At 42.2% G+C, this 13199-nt stretch overlaps 1 protein-coding gene across 2 annotated transcripts; it reads left to right on the top strand.

The window, feature by feature from the left end:
* Positions 1–71: 71 nt before the first annotated feature.
* On the top strand, positions 72–13138 carry TRMT6 (tRNA methyltransferase 6). Of its 2 annotated transcripts, XM_030946354.1 has the most exons (11): positions 72–201; positions 1954–2081; positions 2489–2598; positions 4749–4840; positions 4928–5011; positions 6157–6281; positions 7506–7870; positions 8096–8181; positions 11196–11298; positions 11385–11471; positions 12346–13138. In XM_030946354.1, exons 1-11 carry the CDS (start codon positions 107–109, stop codon positions 12517–12519), a joined length of 1449 nt encoding a protein of 482 aa, XP_030802214.1. In that variant the 5' UTR covers positions 72–106; the 3' UTR covers positions 12520–13138. The 2 variants fall into 2 exon arrangements, with proteins under 2 accessions (XP_030802214.1, XP_030802215.1); XM_030946355.1 differs by lacking the exons at positions 72–201; positions 2489–2598 and having other exon boundaries at positions 1951–2081.
* Positions 13139–13199: the final 61 nt, after the last annotated feature.

The following is a 13199-nucleotide window of genomic DNA, read 5'->3' as shown; positions in this document are numbered from 1 at the left end:
CCCGCCTCCCGCGCTGCCGCACTGCGCAGGCGCGCCCGCCTCGGCCCCGCCCGCGCGGGTTTGGCGCCTGCGCGGGGGCCCGGCGCGAGCGGCGGCGGCGGCGGCCATGGAGGGCGGCCTGAGCGCGCGTATCCGTGAGGGCGACTGCGCCGTGCTCAAGCGGGACGAGGTCTTCAAGGCGGTGTCGGTGCTGCGCCGCAGGTGAGCGCCGCGCCGGCGGCTCCCGGCGGCTCCCGGTGCCTCGGCCGCGGTTTGCGCCTTCCGCCCCCGCCACCCTCGGTGCGGCTGTGGCGGGCCCCGCCGGAGGGAAGCGGATCCCGGTCCCGGTGCCGGTCGCTGTCCCGGTCCCGCCGCGCCAGGCAGGAATAGCGGCCCCGTGAGGCTCGTGTGATGGGCGGAGGGAAAGGTTTTAATGTTGTCTCGGTCCCTATGGCAAAAAGACCCCTTAAGCCCGGAAGATCTGCTGGCCGCATTGCTGACAGGACTTCCCCAAATGTTTCCAATCCCCCCAGATGTCCCCAATGTCCCCAATGTCCCCCCAATGTCCCCCTGGTGTCCCAGTGTCCTCATCACCCCAATGGCCCCAAATGTCCCCAAAGTGTCCCCAAATCCCCCAGTCTCCCAACCCCCCCAATGACTCGAATGTCCCCAATGTCCCCCACATCCCCAACGTCCCCAAATGTCCCCAATGCCCCCAAAGTCCTCAATATCCCCATTGTCACTCTAGTGTCCCCAATGTCCCCCGGTGTCCCCGGTGTCCCCTCACCGGTGACGTTGAGCAGTTTGGGCAGGAACCTGAAGAGATTGCAGAGGTTTGGCGGTGCCAGTGTCAGAGCGGAGCTGAGCAGGGTGCCCGCCGCGGCCCGCGGTGTCTGTGAGGTGCTAATGAGGATCGGTAATTGCCGATGTTTGTGAGGTGCTAATGAGGATCGGTGAATGCCCCGAGCGCGCTCGGCGGGGTCGGTGTGCGGGGGATGCCGGCGCTCCGCTCTGGCTGCTGCTGCTCTGGGGCCAGCAAAGCGCTCCCGTTTCGTTCTCCCGGGCCAGCTGGCACGGCAGGAGAGCGCCTGCAGCCCGGCTGGGAGTGCTGAAATCGCTGGGCACAGCCCGCGCTCTCCCCTGGCAGCAGGCAGCTCTGTACACTTTGCAGTGTGTGGAAGTCAGTGTTGGGTAATGTGGCCAGGTGTCTGATTCAGTAGGATGGAGATTGAAGGGTGCTATGCTTGAACGGGACTGGTTTGAAAATGGTGTCGTTCAGTATTAGTGCTGAGTATAATTTGCGCAATTACGGCTCATATTGACAAGTTTTGACTTGAATGTGAGTGTGGCATAGATCCTGATACCTGTTTCATTTGCCCTGGTATTTCCAGGGATAGCAAGGCAGCATTTGTTGGTCAGCCTGAAAGTTAAAGGCTTTGTGGATCCTGTTTTTAGTGAAGGAAGATAAAATGCATACCTGCCTTGGTTCAATCAAAATGAAAGGGATGGTAAATTAAATTTGTTTTAATGAAACATTTCAAGGATTGCTGTCTGTTTTCTTCATAGTCTTTTGGCAAATGTTATTTCAGAGGAGCTTTGCAAAATACAGGACCGTGCTCATCTTTTTGCTACTACTGTGCATGACCCAGCTTGGATTTAATATATTTCTGACTTTCTAAAAAATTATGCTGACAAAGCCACAGCTTTATTTTATTTGCCGTTTGAAAATTCTTTTGAACTGAAAAAAAAAAATTCTTCCTATATGATCTATTTAAGTTCTTTGTTCTTTTCCTGACCGGTTTCAGTTTAATGTAGGTTTTGTTATTAATTTCACTCTTTGTGCTTGTCCTGCTTTTCCTCAGGGATATAGAAGAAAATGTCATATATAAAGCTATAGTTTAGACTCAAGTATAGTGGGTTTCAGCCACAATAAAAATAATGCTTTAAGTATTACTCACTTTTCTGTTATTTCAGAAAAATAATTTTTGAGAAGCAGTGGTTCTACCTGGATAATGCCATCGGACATATCTATGGAACTACCTTTGAAGTAACCAGTGGTGGAAACCTCCAGCCAAAGCAAGAGGTGGAAGAGACTACTACAGGTATCCCAGAGGATTGGCAGTCAGAAAAACGATTTCAAATTCATTTGTTTCTTTGATGATACCAAAGAAATTGGGAAGGCTTTCTATTAAGCATTTGTTAACTACATGTTGCTTATATTCTTTCTGTCATAGAAGTGCATGGTCTTGTCTTGATCAGTGGTTTCCCTAGTCCTGTAACAAATAATCTTTCTAATGTGGGAGAAAATTTGAACCTCGGTCTGGGTGATTTTATTTACATTCAGTTTTACCTCACATATTACATTTCCTTGCTTTCATGGCTGTCCTTTGCAAGGCCATGAAAAATGTGTGTTTAACCACGAGAAGTCTGCTTTCTGTGACATGAAAATCATGTGTTTCTCCCACTTATTTGGAGGTAGATTTTACAAATCTATATCCTTTTCCTTTAGAAACAAAGGAAGCAGGGACAGATAATCGTAACATAGTTGACGATGGGAAGTCTCAAAAACTGACTCATGATGACATAAAGGCTTTGAAGGACAAGGGTATTAAAGGACAGGTAAAAAATAAGGTTTTGGTGTCATTTCTGTGCTACCTTGATGGTTATATTTTACTTTCTGAAAAAGGATATTCTTTTTATCCGTGCATAGATTTCAGTGCTTTTTCTTTGTTCATCTGGTCAAGTCTTTTTTTTTTTGGTTTTACAAAAATGCTAAAGCTGTTTTCAGAGAAAGCTTTATGTAAGGTTGGCAACTTTGTCAGAGGAGAGTAAAGAATAAATTTTTGTGGCATCAGAAATCATAACAGATAAAAAAGTACAGCTCACATAATCACCATTTAGTTTTGCTTGTGTATAAGGTTCAACATACTATTCCTGTATCACAGAGGCATTAAAAGTGTGCAATAATTAAACTATCAAAGGTGTAGGAAAAGATTATGGCCAAGCAATGAAGTTTTATCAAATGACACTGTGTAACACATGTACCAGCAGTGCCTGCAGGCAGTGCCTGCCACACAGGGGTGATGCTGGTGCTTTATCTGTACCTGGAAAACTCAAGAGTGTTCCCAAGAGATCAATTCTGTTCTGTTAGAAAAGGGGTTGGTATTTAAGCCTCCACCTTTCATAAAGTAATGGATCTTTAAGCCATTTAAAACTGTTACTAAGGCATTGCAGCCAGTTGTGTTCTGCAGATGCTGTCAGGCACAATCCTTCTGCTCTTTGCTTTACCCTTTCTAAGAAAACCAGGAAATTGCTCATGCTTACCTCAGGTTCATCTCCTGTTTGCATCTCTTGCTCTTTGGAGCAGTTTTTCTGCTTTCTCCTGCTGGGTCCAAGGAGTTTGGAGTGGTTCCTCTGTTTCCATGGTTGTGCTGCTGGTTGTGTTATCGCTTGGAGAAGAATGTGCTAATCAGGCTGACAGCTTCGATGGTTTTGTGTTTTCCATGGCAGAAGATCCCTCTGACTTTCCTGTGTGTCCTCAGCAAGCCTGTGCCATGCATGTCCTGTGCTTTTATTAGCTCTGCTTTCTGGACTGTAACTAATATTCATTTTGAGCTACATTAGCATCAATAGATATTATTCCTCCCTTTGTGTCTGTTAAAATCTAAATTCCTGTTTGTGAACGGTGTGTCTTGGTGATGCAGGACACTTCCCTGTTTCCTCACTGTAAATTTTACTGCAACATAAAAAAACCCCTACAAAACAACATAACCCAGGCACTGAATCTATTTTTTTCCTAGAATAAAGCAAAAAAGAAAGAGATCCTGTTTCAAATTATTAATCACGTATGTTAAGTGTTTGAAGGAATAATGGCCTGAAAAGCCAAATAGGAAGTGAGGAATACTTGCACACTCTGTTATTTGAGCAGGTTTTTGAAGCACAAGGGGAGCTGCAGTGTCCAAATTGAAAATACTCCTTTTTTTCATTTGTCCCCTCCATGTTTAATAGAACCCATAATTTTTAGCAGTTAAACTACTTGGATCACAGAACCCAAAACAGCACAATTTTTGTTCTTGTGTTGCTGGCATGGAGATAAACCCCAGGCAAGGAGAGTCCTGTTGGATTGGTTTGGTTTTGCTGAAGGTCCTAATGATCCCTCCAGCTGGAATCTGAAAGCATGAGGAAGAGTTGGGTTGGCAAAGGGTGGGGATTAGAACAGGGAGACCAAGAAACCAAAACTGGAATTCTGGGAAGACTTGGGAACTAGAGAAGGAAAAAATCAGGAGGAGTAAGTAATAAATGCTAAGGAGTTGGACATTGTGCAGGGAGTTGGTACAGTAGGGTGGCAAAATTGGTGAGACTGAAAAAATTATTGGAGTGAGGGAGATGTCTGGTGATTAACCAGAGCAGAGGGGAAGAACTACATGGAACAGGGAAAAAAGGTACCCTCAGAGATACTGGAATCAGAGAGACCCAAAGAGGGAGTTGGATTAAATGAAATATTACTGAATATTCCAGGATAAGCATTTTTATTTCTATGATTTTTATGCAAAACGATGTGATGAAATTCCTACACATAGTCAGTGTAGTGCCTCACTGGTCCTGTTGGCTAACAGAGAGTGACTTTGCCTTAGTGTCAGGAGAAGTTCATGCTATACATGCCTCTACTGGAAGAAAATATTTTCAGTGCTTGTTTAAAAAAAATACTGTCTATGAAATGAATGAGAAATAAATGCTAGCTGTAACAAAAATGAATTGTCTCTTCCAAGGAAATAGTTCAACAGTTAATAGAGAACAGTACAACATTCAGAGACAAAACAGAATTTGCTCAAGATAAATACATAAAGAAGAAGAAAAAAAAGTAAGTGAATGTTAAAATGTGAAAAATTCTTGGTAATTCCCTAAATTGTTGAGATTAAAATAAGACCATGATTATGTTTTTTTACAGATATGAGGCAGTTATTACAATTGTGAAACCATCCACTCGCATCCTTTCAACCATGTATTATGCAAGGGAACCTGGAAAAATTAAGTGAGTTTTCATTTGGTTTCTTTTTTCAAATGACAACAGAAAGATAGATACTTTAATACTTTTAAAATACCTGCACTATACCAAAGTTTACAATACTCACCTTTCTTCTCTTTTCCTTGAACGTGAAGATTGTGATTTAATGAAAGATAATGTGATACTGACAATTAATTAATATGGCAGCAAACAGGAGAACTCTTTTGCATGCAGCACCAGAAGTCACCATTTCCCTGTCAACACCACCTTGCTAATTGCCCACACAGACAGAAGCTCTTTGATTTTCTAAGGTACCTCTTACCTGCTTTGGTTCTGGCTCAGTAACAAGATAACCAGCCACTTAACACAGGCAAGAATTGTTGTCTTTAACCTGTCAGGGATTCAGAATCTTCAGTTCTCCAGAGTTTAAAAGCCTGTGGGTTTAAGTGTGGGTAACATTGGGGTTGGAGTCAGACTGGGCCATGACTCCAGGGATCTGGCTCTGTTTAATTTTCACCCACCTCACCTAAGAGATACATTGTTACAGACAGTAACAGTGGACTGATACATTTTTAAACGAAGGAATAGTAGATCTGAGATGCTGGGATTTAAAATTTTCAAATACATGTTATTAAAGGCTTCTCAAACCTTCTTCCTTCTCCTTCCAACATCTCTGCACTTGGCTGCTTTTTACTATTGAAGATCAGCTGTAATTTCTGTAGCTTTCACTGAGTGTCCTCAGTGCATGTGCTGGGTTTTGATCCTGGGTAACAGGTGATGCTGGCTCCTGCAAAACAGGTGGAAACCACAAGGGATTCATTATTGGATTAGGAGATGCATCCATACCACTTGTTCTTTACAAAGCTGACATCCCAGAGAAAAAAACAAACAAAAGGTTGGAAAACTACTTTCTCTGACTGGCACAGCACAAGATGGCCACTTTGCTATGGGCACCCTCCTGCATATCCTGCTTTTCCTTTTCCTGGCTGTTGGCTCCAGTTCTAGTTCTTCATTATCAGATGCTTAATTGTAATTTTCTGTGTGGTGACTCTGAAGGTCACTGATGCTTTTCCCAAATCTACCTGCAATCCAACTGTTTTTGGCAGGCTCCTGGGCTAGTAGGCAGTGTCTGTAAGCAAACTGATGTTTGTGCAATGCCTCTTGTCTTCCAGCCACCTGAGATACGACACCCTGGCTCAGATGCTGACTTTGGGAAACGTCCATGCTGGCAACAAGATGATTGTCATGGAAACGTGTGCAGGCCTGGTGCTGGGGGCTGTGATGGAGAGAATGGGGGGTGAGCTACACCAAGGGGGGGTGGAAACACACACCTGTGGGACACTGCTGAGAGCAGCACTCCAAAATGCTTCCTCAGCTTTTGAAATCTGCTCTTACCACCTCCAGGATTCAAGGAAAAACTTGTTTTTCCACTGAGGAAAGTTTTTGCATCAGTTGGATTTTTTTTTTCGGTACTTAAAAAACCATTGAAAAAGAGAATTAGATTTGATATAATTGGTTATATGATTAGTTTTATTAAATTTATAGTCCTTTATGTAGATCTGGTTTACTTCCTCTCTTAGCATTATGACATTGAGTTCAGAAAAAGCTGGAAAGAGCTTGTATGGAGATCCTTCCCAGACACCTGGAAGTCCGGGAAAGGAAATAGCAGAAAACAGGAATAGTGCCACTGGAATTCTGACAGCAGTGGAAATGTTGCAGTTCCTCTTGTTCACTGCACCAGATTTAGTGTGTGTTTTGAAAGTATATGACATTTCCTTCAGCTTATTCTGGGAGAAGTTTGACTCCTGATTTGTCTTTGGAACTCAGTTATCAGTTTCGTTACTCTAAGACACCAGGTAGAGGTGACAATTAAATTCCAGAAGCCTGGAAAGGCAGGAGGTGATGTGATGTGCACACAGATGTGCTGTCTGCTGTCTGGGAAGCACACAGGCAGTGCTACTGCAGGTTGGCTTTTGGCCATAGGGCTACTTCTTGAAGTAAATAAGATACAATTTCAGTTAACTATTGAATGTGTTTAACATCTCACAGCTCTTCCTTTAGGGCCTGGATATTGAAGAAATTCTTTGCCAAATAAGGCTCTTTAAATTAACTTCTGGGTTTTATCCAAGCAACTCCATAAACAAGTAACAAACTTTACAATTTTGCCTTTTATTTATTAAATTAGCTTTTTCTAGCAATTTGTCACTGCTTATATGAGCTAACAGCTCATATATTAGAAGAAAGAAGCTAATATTAGCTTCTGAGCTAATCCTAAACACATGTTTAATACACAAATACTCCATGAGTTACCTTGTCCTTCTGTGTTTCAGTAACTGTTGTCCTTTCAATAAAGGTTTCCTACCTTGAGGCATATTTCCACAGCTTGTTAAATTTGATGGTTTGATTAAGAGAAGCAGTTTACTTCCTTTTTTTAAAATGGACCCTTCATTTAAGCATTTTAGAAAGAATTTTAGATTTTTACGAATTCTGGTTTTCCAATTTGATTCTTTCCCTCCCACAGGCTATGGATCCATCATTCAGATGTACCCAGGAGGGGGACCTGTTAGAGCTGCCACCAGTTGTTTTGGATTTCCCAAACCTTTTTTTGATAATCTTCATGAATTTCCGCTCAGCAAAGTGCAGAGTCTCCTGTCTGGGACATTCAGTACAGAGACTGTGCCTGCAGAGCCTGAGGAGAATGCCCTGGTGGAAGAGGAAAGCAATGGACTGAGTGAGGAGAAACAGAGTTCCCTGCAGGAAACAGAGGAGGAACCTGCTACTGAAGCACCTATGGACATCAATCCAACAGAAGAGCAAGACACAATGGACATTAATGCTGAAGATGTAGAGTTTAAAGAGAACAAAGAGAAAGAAAATAAAGAAAATGTAAGAATATTTATTGTGGCTGTTCAGGTTTCACAACATCTGTGGACATAAAATTCTGCTGTCTGATTCAGCCCTGCTGAAATGCAGCTTAGTCAGGTGTTTAAGTGGAACTCTGGAAGTTGTCTTTTGTCTTACATTAAGATTCAAAAACTGAAAATGCAGGTAATAATGATTTGATAAATAATTACCAGTTAAAGTGCCAGCTGTTTGTTTTGTTGTTCAAAGGTTCGGGAAAAGCAAATAAAACAGTGGGAGAGAAGGAAAAAGCTGAAAGAAGCTGCAGCTTTGCTGAGAGGGAAGAATGCTGATGGGTGAGTCTGCTTAGAGCTGTCACAGTTTGGGAATGGTGTTCCCAATTTAGTGCTCTGAAACATCCCAGGCCATGGGATGGAGCAGGGAACTGGGGGCACAAAAGGCACTGGTTGAGATTTTTTTCTTTCATTTAAATGGCTTGAAATGATCTAAAAGTCAACTAAATATGAGCAAATATTAAAAATGAAAAAAATCTATCCAAAGAAAACCAGAGCCCAGGTAGAATCTAATTCAAAATGGCTCCCATAAAATAACAGGAATCTAATTAGCAAAGTAGAACCTGAGGTTTTAATTTCATTGAAGTGAAACTAAATTTGTTGTTCTGGGTTTTTTTAGGTTAGATGTTTTTAGAAACTAATTTCCTTTTTACAAAGGAAAAAAAACCCCCAAACTTTATTTTACCTGTTTTACCCAGGATCAGTTACTCCTGAGGAACAATTCAGCACAAAGATTTAATATCATAAATTTAAAACAAACACAATCAATGTATTCCTAGAAATTGAGCTCCAAAATAGTGTAAGAGCCTTTGGTGGGTGTGACTTTTTCACTGTGCTCTTAGCAAATGCTGGAGTGATTCAAGTTAACCAGGTAGCATTAATTCAGTTAATTTAATAACATATTAATTTGTTTTCTTCCAAAGAATATTGGTTCACTGGAAATGAAGCTGTTCTGCTTGAATAAATTTTACTGCACATTTACTGGTTATTTTCAAATGCTTGTGTATAATTTTTGGGTTTTACTACTATGAAATGTTTTAACTCATTGCTCATTGATATACCTCATGTAGCACATTTAAGTGGTAGAATTTATAAACATGCAGAACCAGGTAATTCTGTGTTCTCTGAAGCACTGAAGAGCTGAAGGAGGTTTGTAAAAAGCTCTGCACGTCTGTCTGGCAGTGCCTGTGACCATGGAGCTGCCTGAACAGTGGCAGTGTCTGGGTCTGGTTTCACTGCTGTTTGCTGCACCATCTCTGTAATTAATGTCTGTGCATGATCTGGCAAAGGCAAAATTAATGTTTGACTTCACTTGTCATTTCCTTCTGTGCAAAATAGCACATTCAGCTGTTGATTCCGTTCAAGGAGGCCTGTTTATTATTTGTCTCTTTATTTGTTTTCAATCACTTTTATCCTCCTTTTGTCCTCTATAATGCATGAAAGCTGTAACAAATGACATTCCTGAAGGGATGAGTTATTCCTGGCTTTAGGAAGGCTCCAGCAGGATGGGGGTAAATAGAATTTACAGTGCCTGAGAGCACTGTCCCAGAGGGCTGATCCCCTTTCTTCAGTCATCTGCCTTTTATAGGCACTGCTCCTTGAGATCAGGAACCACAGAAAACTTGGCATGGAATAAGGAAATGCTTCAAATTAAGGACTAGAAACAGACAGGGAAAATAGGGGTTCAGGGACTTTTTGCAGGAGAGAAACAGGGAAAGGATAGGGAAAAAGGTGCTTAACATTGGAGGTGGGCAGAAAGATGGGACGTACTGGCAGAGTAGAGAAAAGCTGTTCATGAGGCAAAGGTGGGTACCAACTTTAGGTACCTGAATTTAACAGTATTTATTACTGAATGTAGAAAATACCATTCCAGTTAAATTTCTACCTTCTGTGCTGTTGTGTGGTAAAACATTGTGCTGGATCTGTTGGTTTGATTCCTTTGGCAAGAGCTGAGGTCTGATGTTAGGCCACTGAGGGGAAAAAGGAAGATGTTCATTGGGTATTTGGTATTCATTAAAAGAAGACTCTAGAGATAGACTATTCGATTTTCCTGACACTATGGAAGCAGAAATTTGTTCATAGACATGCCAAATGTTTGGAATTAGACCATGCCCCTCCCTCTGCCCCTTCCTGTTCCCCCCTCACCCACTGCATCCATTTTGTGCCTGGCCAGGCTCCCTGCTGGCAGCAATCTGTGCTGCCATATGAAAGAGCAGCATTTGCTTTTCCCAGTCTCTCAGCCCTCACTTCCCTTCCTGGAGTCTGGCAGAGCCCCTGGCAGTGCCAGTGCAGCATTCCAAGGCACAGGATGAGGCTTTCCTTTATGGCCTGCTTGGTTCATGATGGAGCACAATTCCTTTGAGGTTTGCATTAGAAATAAATGGTCTGCAAGGCCATGGCTGGCAAACAACCAAAGTGGGAACAATTGAAAAAGAATTATCTCACCTCCTTATCTCTGCTGTTTTTACAAAATTGAACATCAGTTTTTATCTCCCTTTTGCCAGGCAAGTTTAACTCTGCTCCAGTGCTGCACATTCCCCTGGAGAACAAATGTTAATTGATGGGGCATCTCAGTAGCCTCTGTACACTGTGGAGGAGTTTGATTAGCCCCTTCTTTCTGCACAAGCACAACTTAATAGCTAATTAACTAATTATCAACCATTTCTTGCAGTGTAGTTCAGCAGTGACTTTTTGGATTAAAACCGGAGATAGTGGTAGAGAATCTCAACCATCTGTAGATCCAAGTTATTGTGTGATGTTAAAATGAGGATAGAGAACAAAATATGAAGGCTTTAGGTTGTCAAGGACATAGTTTCTTTTTAAAAGGTTTTTAGTCATGCCTATTAAGGATTTGTTCTCTCTTTAAATATTCTTTTTATATAAAATTATTAAATGAAGACTGCTCAGTCTAAAGAGTCATGACTGAGGTTACATTCTAAGCAACATTTGGCAGTCACAAAACTTAAATTGTATTTGGAAAATGGTCTTGGGGCAGAGCAAGCAACATGAAATTTCTTAGACTGTAAGAATTACTGTGGAGCCCAACAGAGCTGAAGTGAGTGCTCCTGCAATGCTTTTAATATTCTGCACTTTGGGGAGCAATGCTTCAGCCTTTTAATTACACCAATAGGAAGTAATGATTTGTTTTTACATTTGGGGACTTGTCAGAGCAACGAAAACATGCTGATGAGACACTTCTAAGCTGTAATTGATTGCTGTGCTAAGTAGGAGGAAATGTCACTTGGTGAGCAGGTTTCAGAAGCAGAAAACTAATGTGCATGAAACTTTTTTTGCAGCTTAATTGTAGCCAGCAAGTTTCATCCCACACCCTTGTTACTTTCTTTATTGGAATTTGTTGCTCCTTCGAGGCCTTTTGTTGTCTACTGCCAATATAAAGAGGTAAATCAGGATGTTACTTCAGCTGTTACAGCTCAAGCCTGGTGCCATTCTGCTGTGTAACCTACCTCCTCTTTGGTTTTTCTAAGCCATTATTGGAATGCTACACCAAGCTGAGAGAAAGAGGTGGAGTCATTAACCTGAAACTGTCTGAAACCTGGCTAAGGAACTACCAGGTAAGGATGGCAGCAGGAGGCTGCCAAACCACGGGAATTCTGGGGAGCAAAACGTTCCCTGAAACAAGGGGGGAGGTTGGACTGACTGAATGAAACAATGTGTAAGCTCAGGCATTTGCTCTGCCCTGGAGTAGTGGGCGTTCTGAAGAGCTTTAATGCTTCACTGGAAAGACTTTACTTTCTTGCATTTTATTAAATGTTTGCTGAAATATTTGTAGCAGAGTGACAGGATTAATAATTCCTAGATGTCCACACAAGGTGGGCCTGACCAGGGGTCCTGTGTGCAGGTGAGAACAGTGAGAACAGCACTGCAGTGTCCTGGACACAGGTAAAACCTCTGGGACCTGCAATGGCAGCTGGGGCAAGCAGGAGGCACAGCTGGAGGGACAGTCCTTATACAGAGGTGTGCTGTGGCTGCAGAAAGGTGACAGGGACAGAACTGGAAATCACAGAATCCCTTCAGGCTGGTTTGTGCAGCAGCTCTGCTTTCTTGCAGAGTACCTCACTTCTGAGCACATCATGGCATTTCATGAGTCTCAAACCTTGGCTTTATAATATATATTTAGATTTATTTATATAGATATTTATTTTATATATAGATCTTTTTTGCTGGCAATGCCATGAAGAAGTAACCAGTGAGGCAGCAGCTTTGTATTATTATGGATTTTTAGAACTGCATTCTCCTCTGCAGCTACTTTAAAGATAAATACACTTCCCAAATGGCTGTTTGTTGTTGTGGCTGGGAAAAAAATGACATCCTGTCCTGTAAGCTGAAATTACTCAACATGATGTGCACACACAGAGTGGATTTTTACCGGTGCTGCTTGTGGGGTGTGTTCTGGGTGTGTTTTGGTGTTGTTTGTTTGTTTTAAAGGTTTTACCAGATCGCAGCCATCCCAAGCTGACCATGAGTGGAGGTGGAGGGTACCTCCTGTCTGGCATCACTGTCGTCTTGGAGAAGGGCAAGTCTGATTCCAGTAACTCAGAAGCACTAAAGATGGAAGAGCCATCATCTAAAAGATGCAAACTTCAAGACCTTCCTTGTTAACATTTGGAGAATGACTCACAGTTTAGATCTCAGGAGTTTAGTGAAATAACAAGTCCTTCCTGTGCTGTTGGCAGCACAGGGCTGTGCCTGTCGTGCATCTGTCAGAGAATCAGCAGAACTGCAGGAGAGGGAGGACTCATCTGCTCCTTAGCAGTTCAGATCATCTGAATGTCAAGGAAAACCCTTGGGAGCAAACATCCCACTAAACTCACGGGAACTGCAAGAGGGAGAGAAGATCAAGAGCAGACAAAGCCTCAGTGCAGACATTCTGTTAGTTTGTTGCCAAATCTGAATACAAGGTAGTTTTTTAAAAGGCTGAGTTGGAATCAACACATCCAGCTTAGCTTTCCATTCTCCCAGAAATGCAGCAGAGGATTCCCCTCAGGATTCCACGTGGTGATCTGCTCCCATTTGGGACACAGAATTCAGCTCTGTTCTGTGATTTAAGAAAGTAGAATGAACAGCAAAAATCATACACTTTTTTTTCCCCAAAGGAACAATAAAAAGAGAAATCTAATAGTAGAGATGACCCCATGCTTACAGCATGACTCCACATTTTTCTGAAATAAATGCAGAGGAGAAAGTGCATGTTCTTAAATTAAAATACTAAATATTTAAATAATGTCACTATTAATATTGTCTGTCACTTTCCAAGACATTTTCTGAGAGTTGCTGTATGT

Source organism: Camarhynchus parvulus, chromosome 3 (assembly GCF_901933205.1).
Source record: "Camarhynchus parvulus chromosome 3, STF_HiC, whole genome shotgun sequence".
Lineage (NCBI taxonomy): Eukaryota > Metazoa > Chordata > Aves > Passeriformes > Thraupidae > Camarhynchus > Camarhynchus parvulus.
This window is presented reverse-complemented; position numbering and strand designations above follow the sequence as displayed.

Coding starts and splice junctions, on each gene's coding strand:
- TRMT6 (XM_030946354.1), top strand. CDS start 107: ATGGAGGGCGGCCTGAGCGCGCGTATCCGTGAGGGCGACTGCGCCGTG. Junction 5,012..6,156: donor AGGGAACCTGGAAAAATTAA/GTGAGTTTTCAT, acceptor CTTGTCTTCCAG/CCACCTGAGATACGACACCC. Junction 8,182..11,195: donor AGAGGGAAGAATGCTGATGG/GTGAGTCTGCTT, acceptor CTTTTTTTGCAG/CTTAATTGTAGCCAGCAAGT.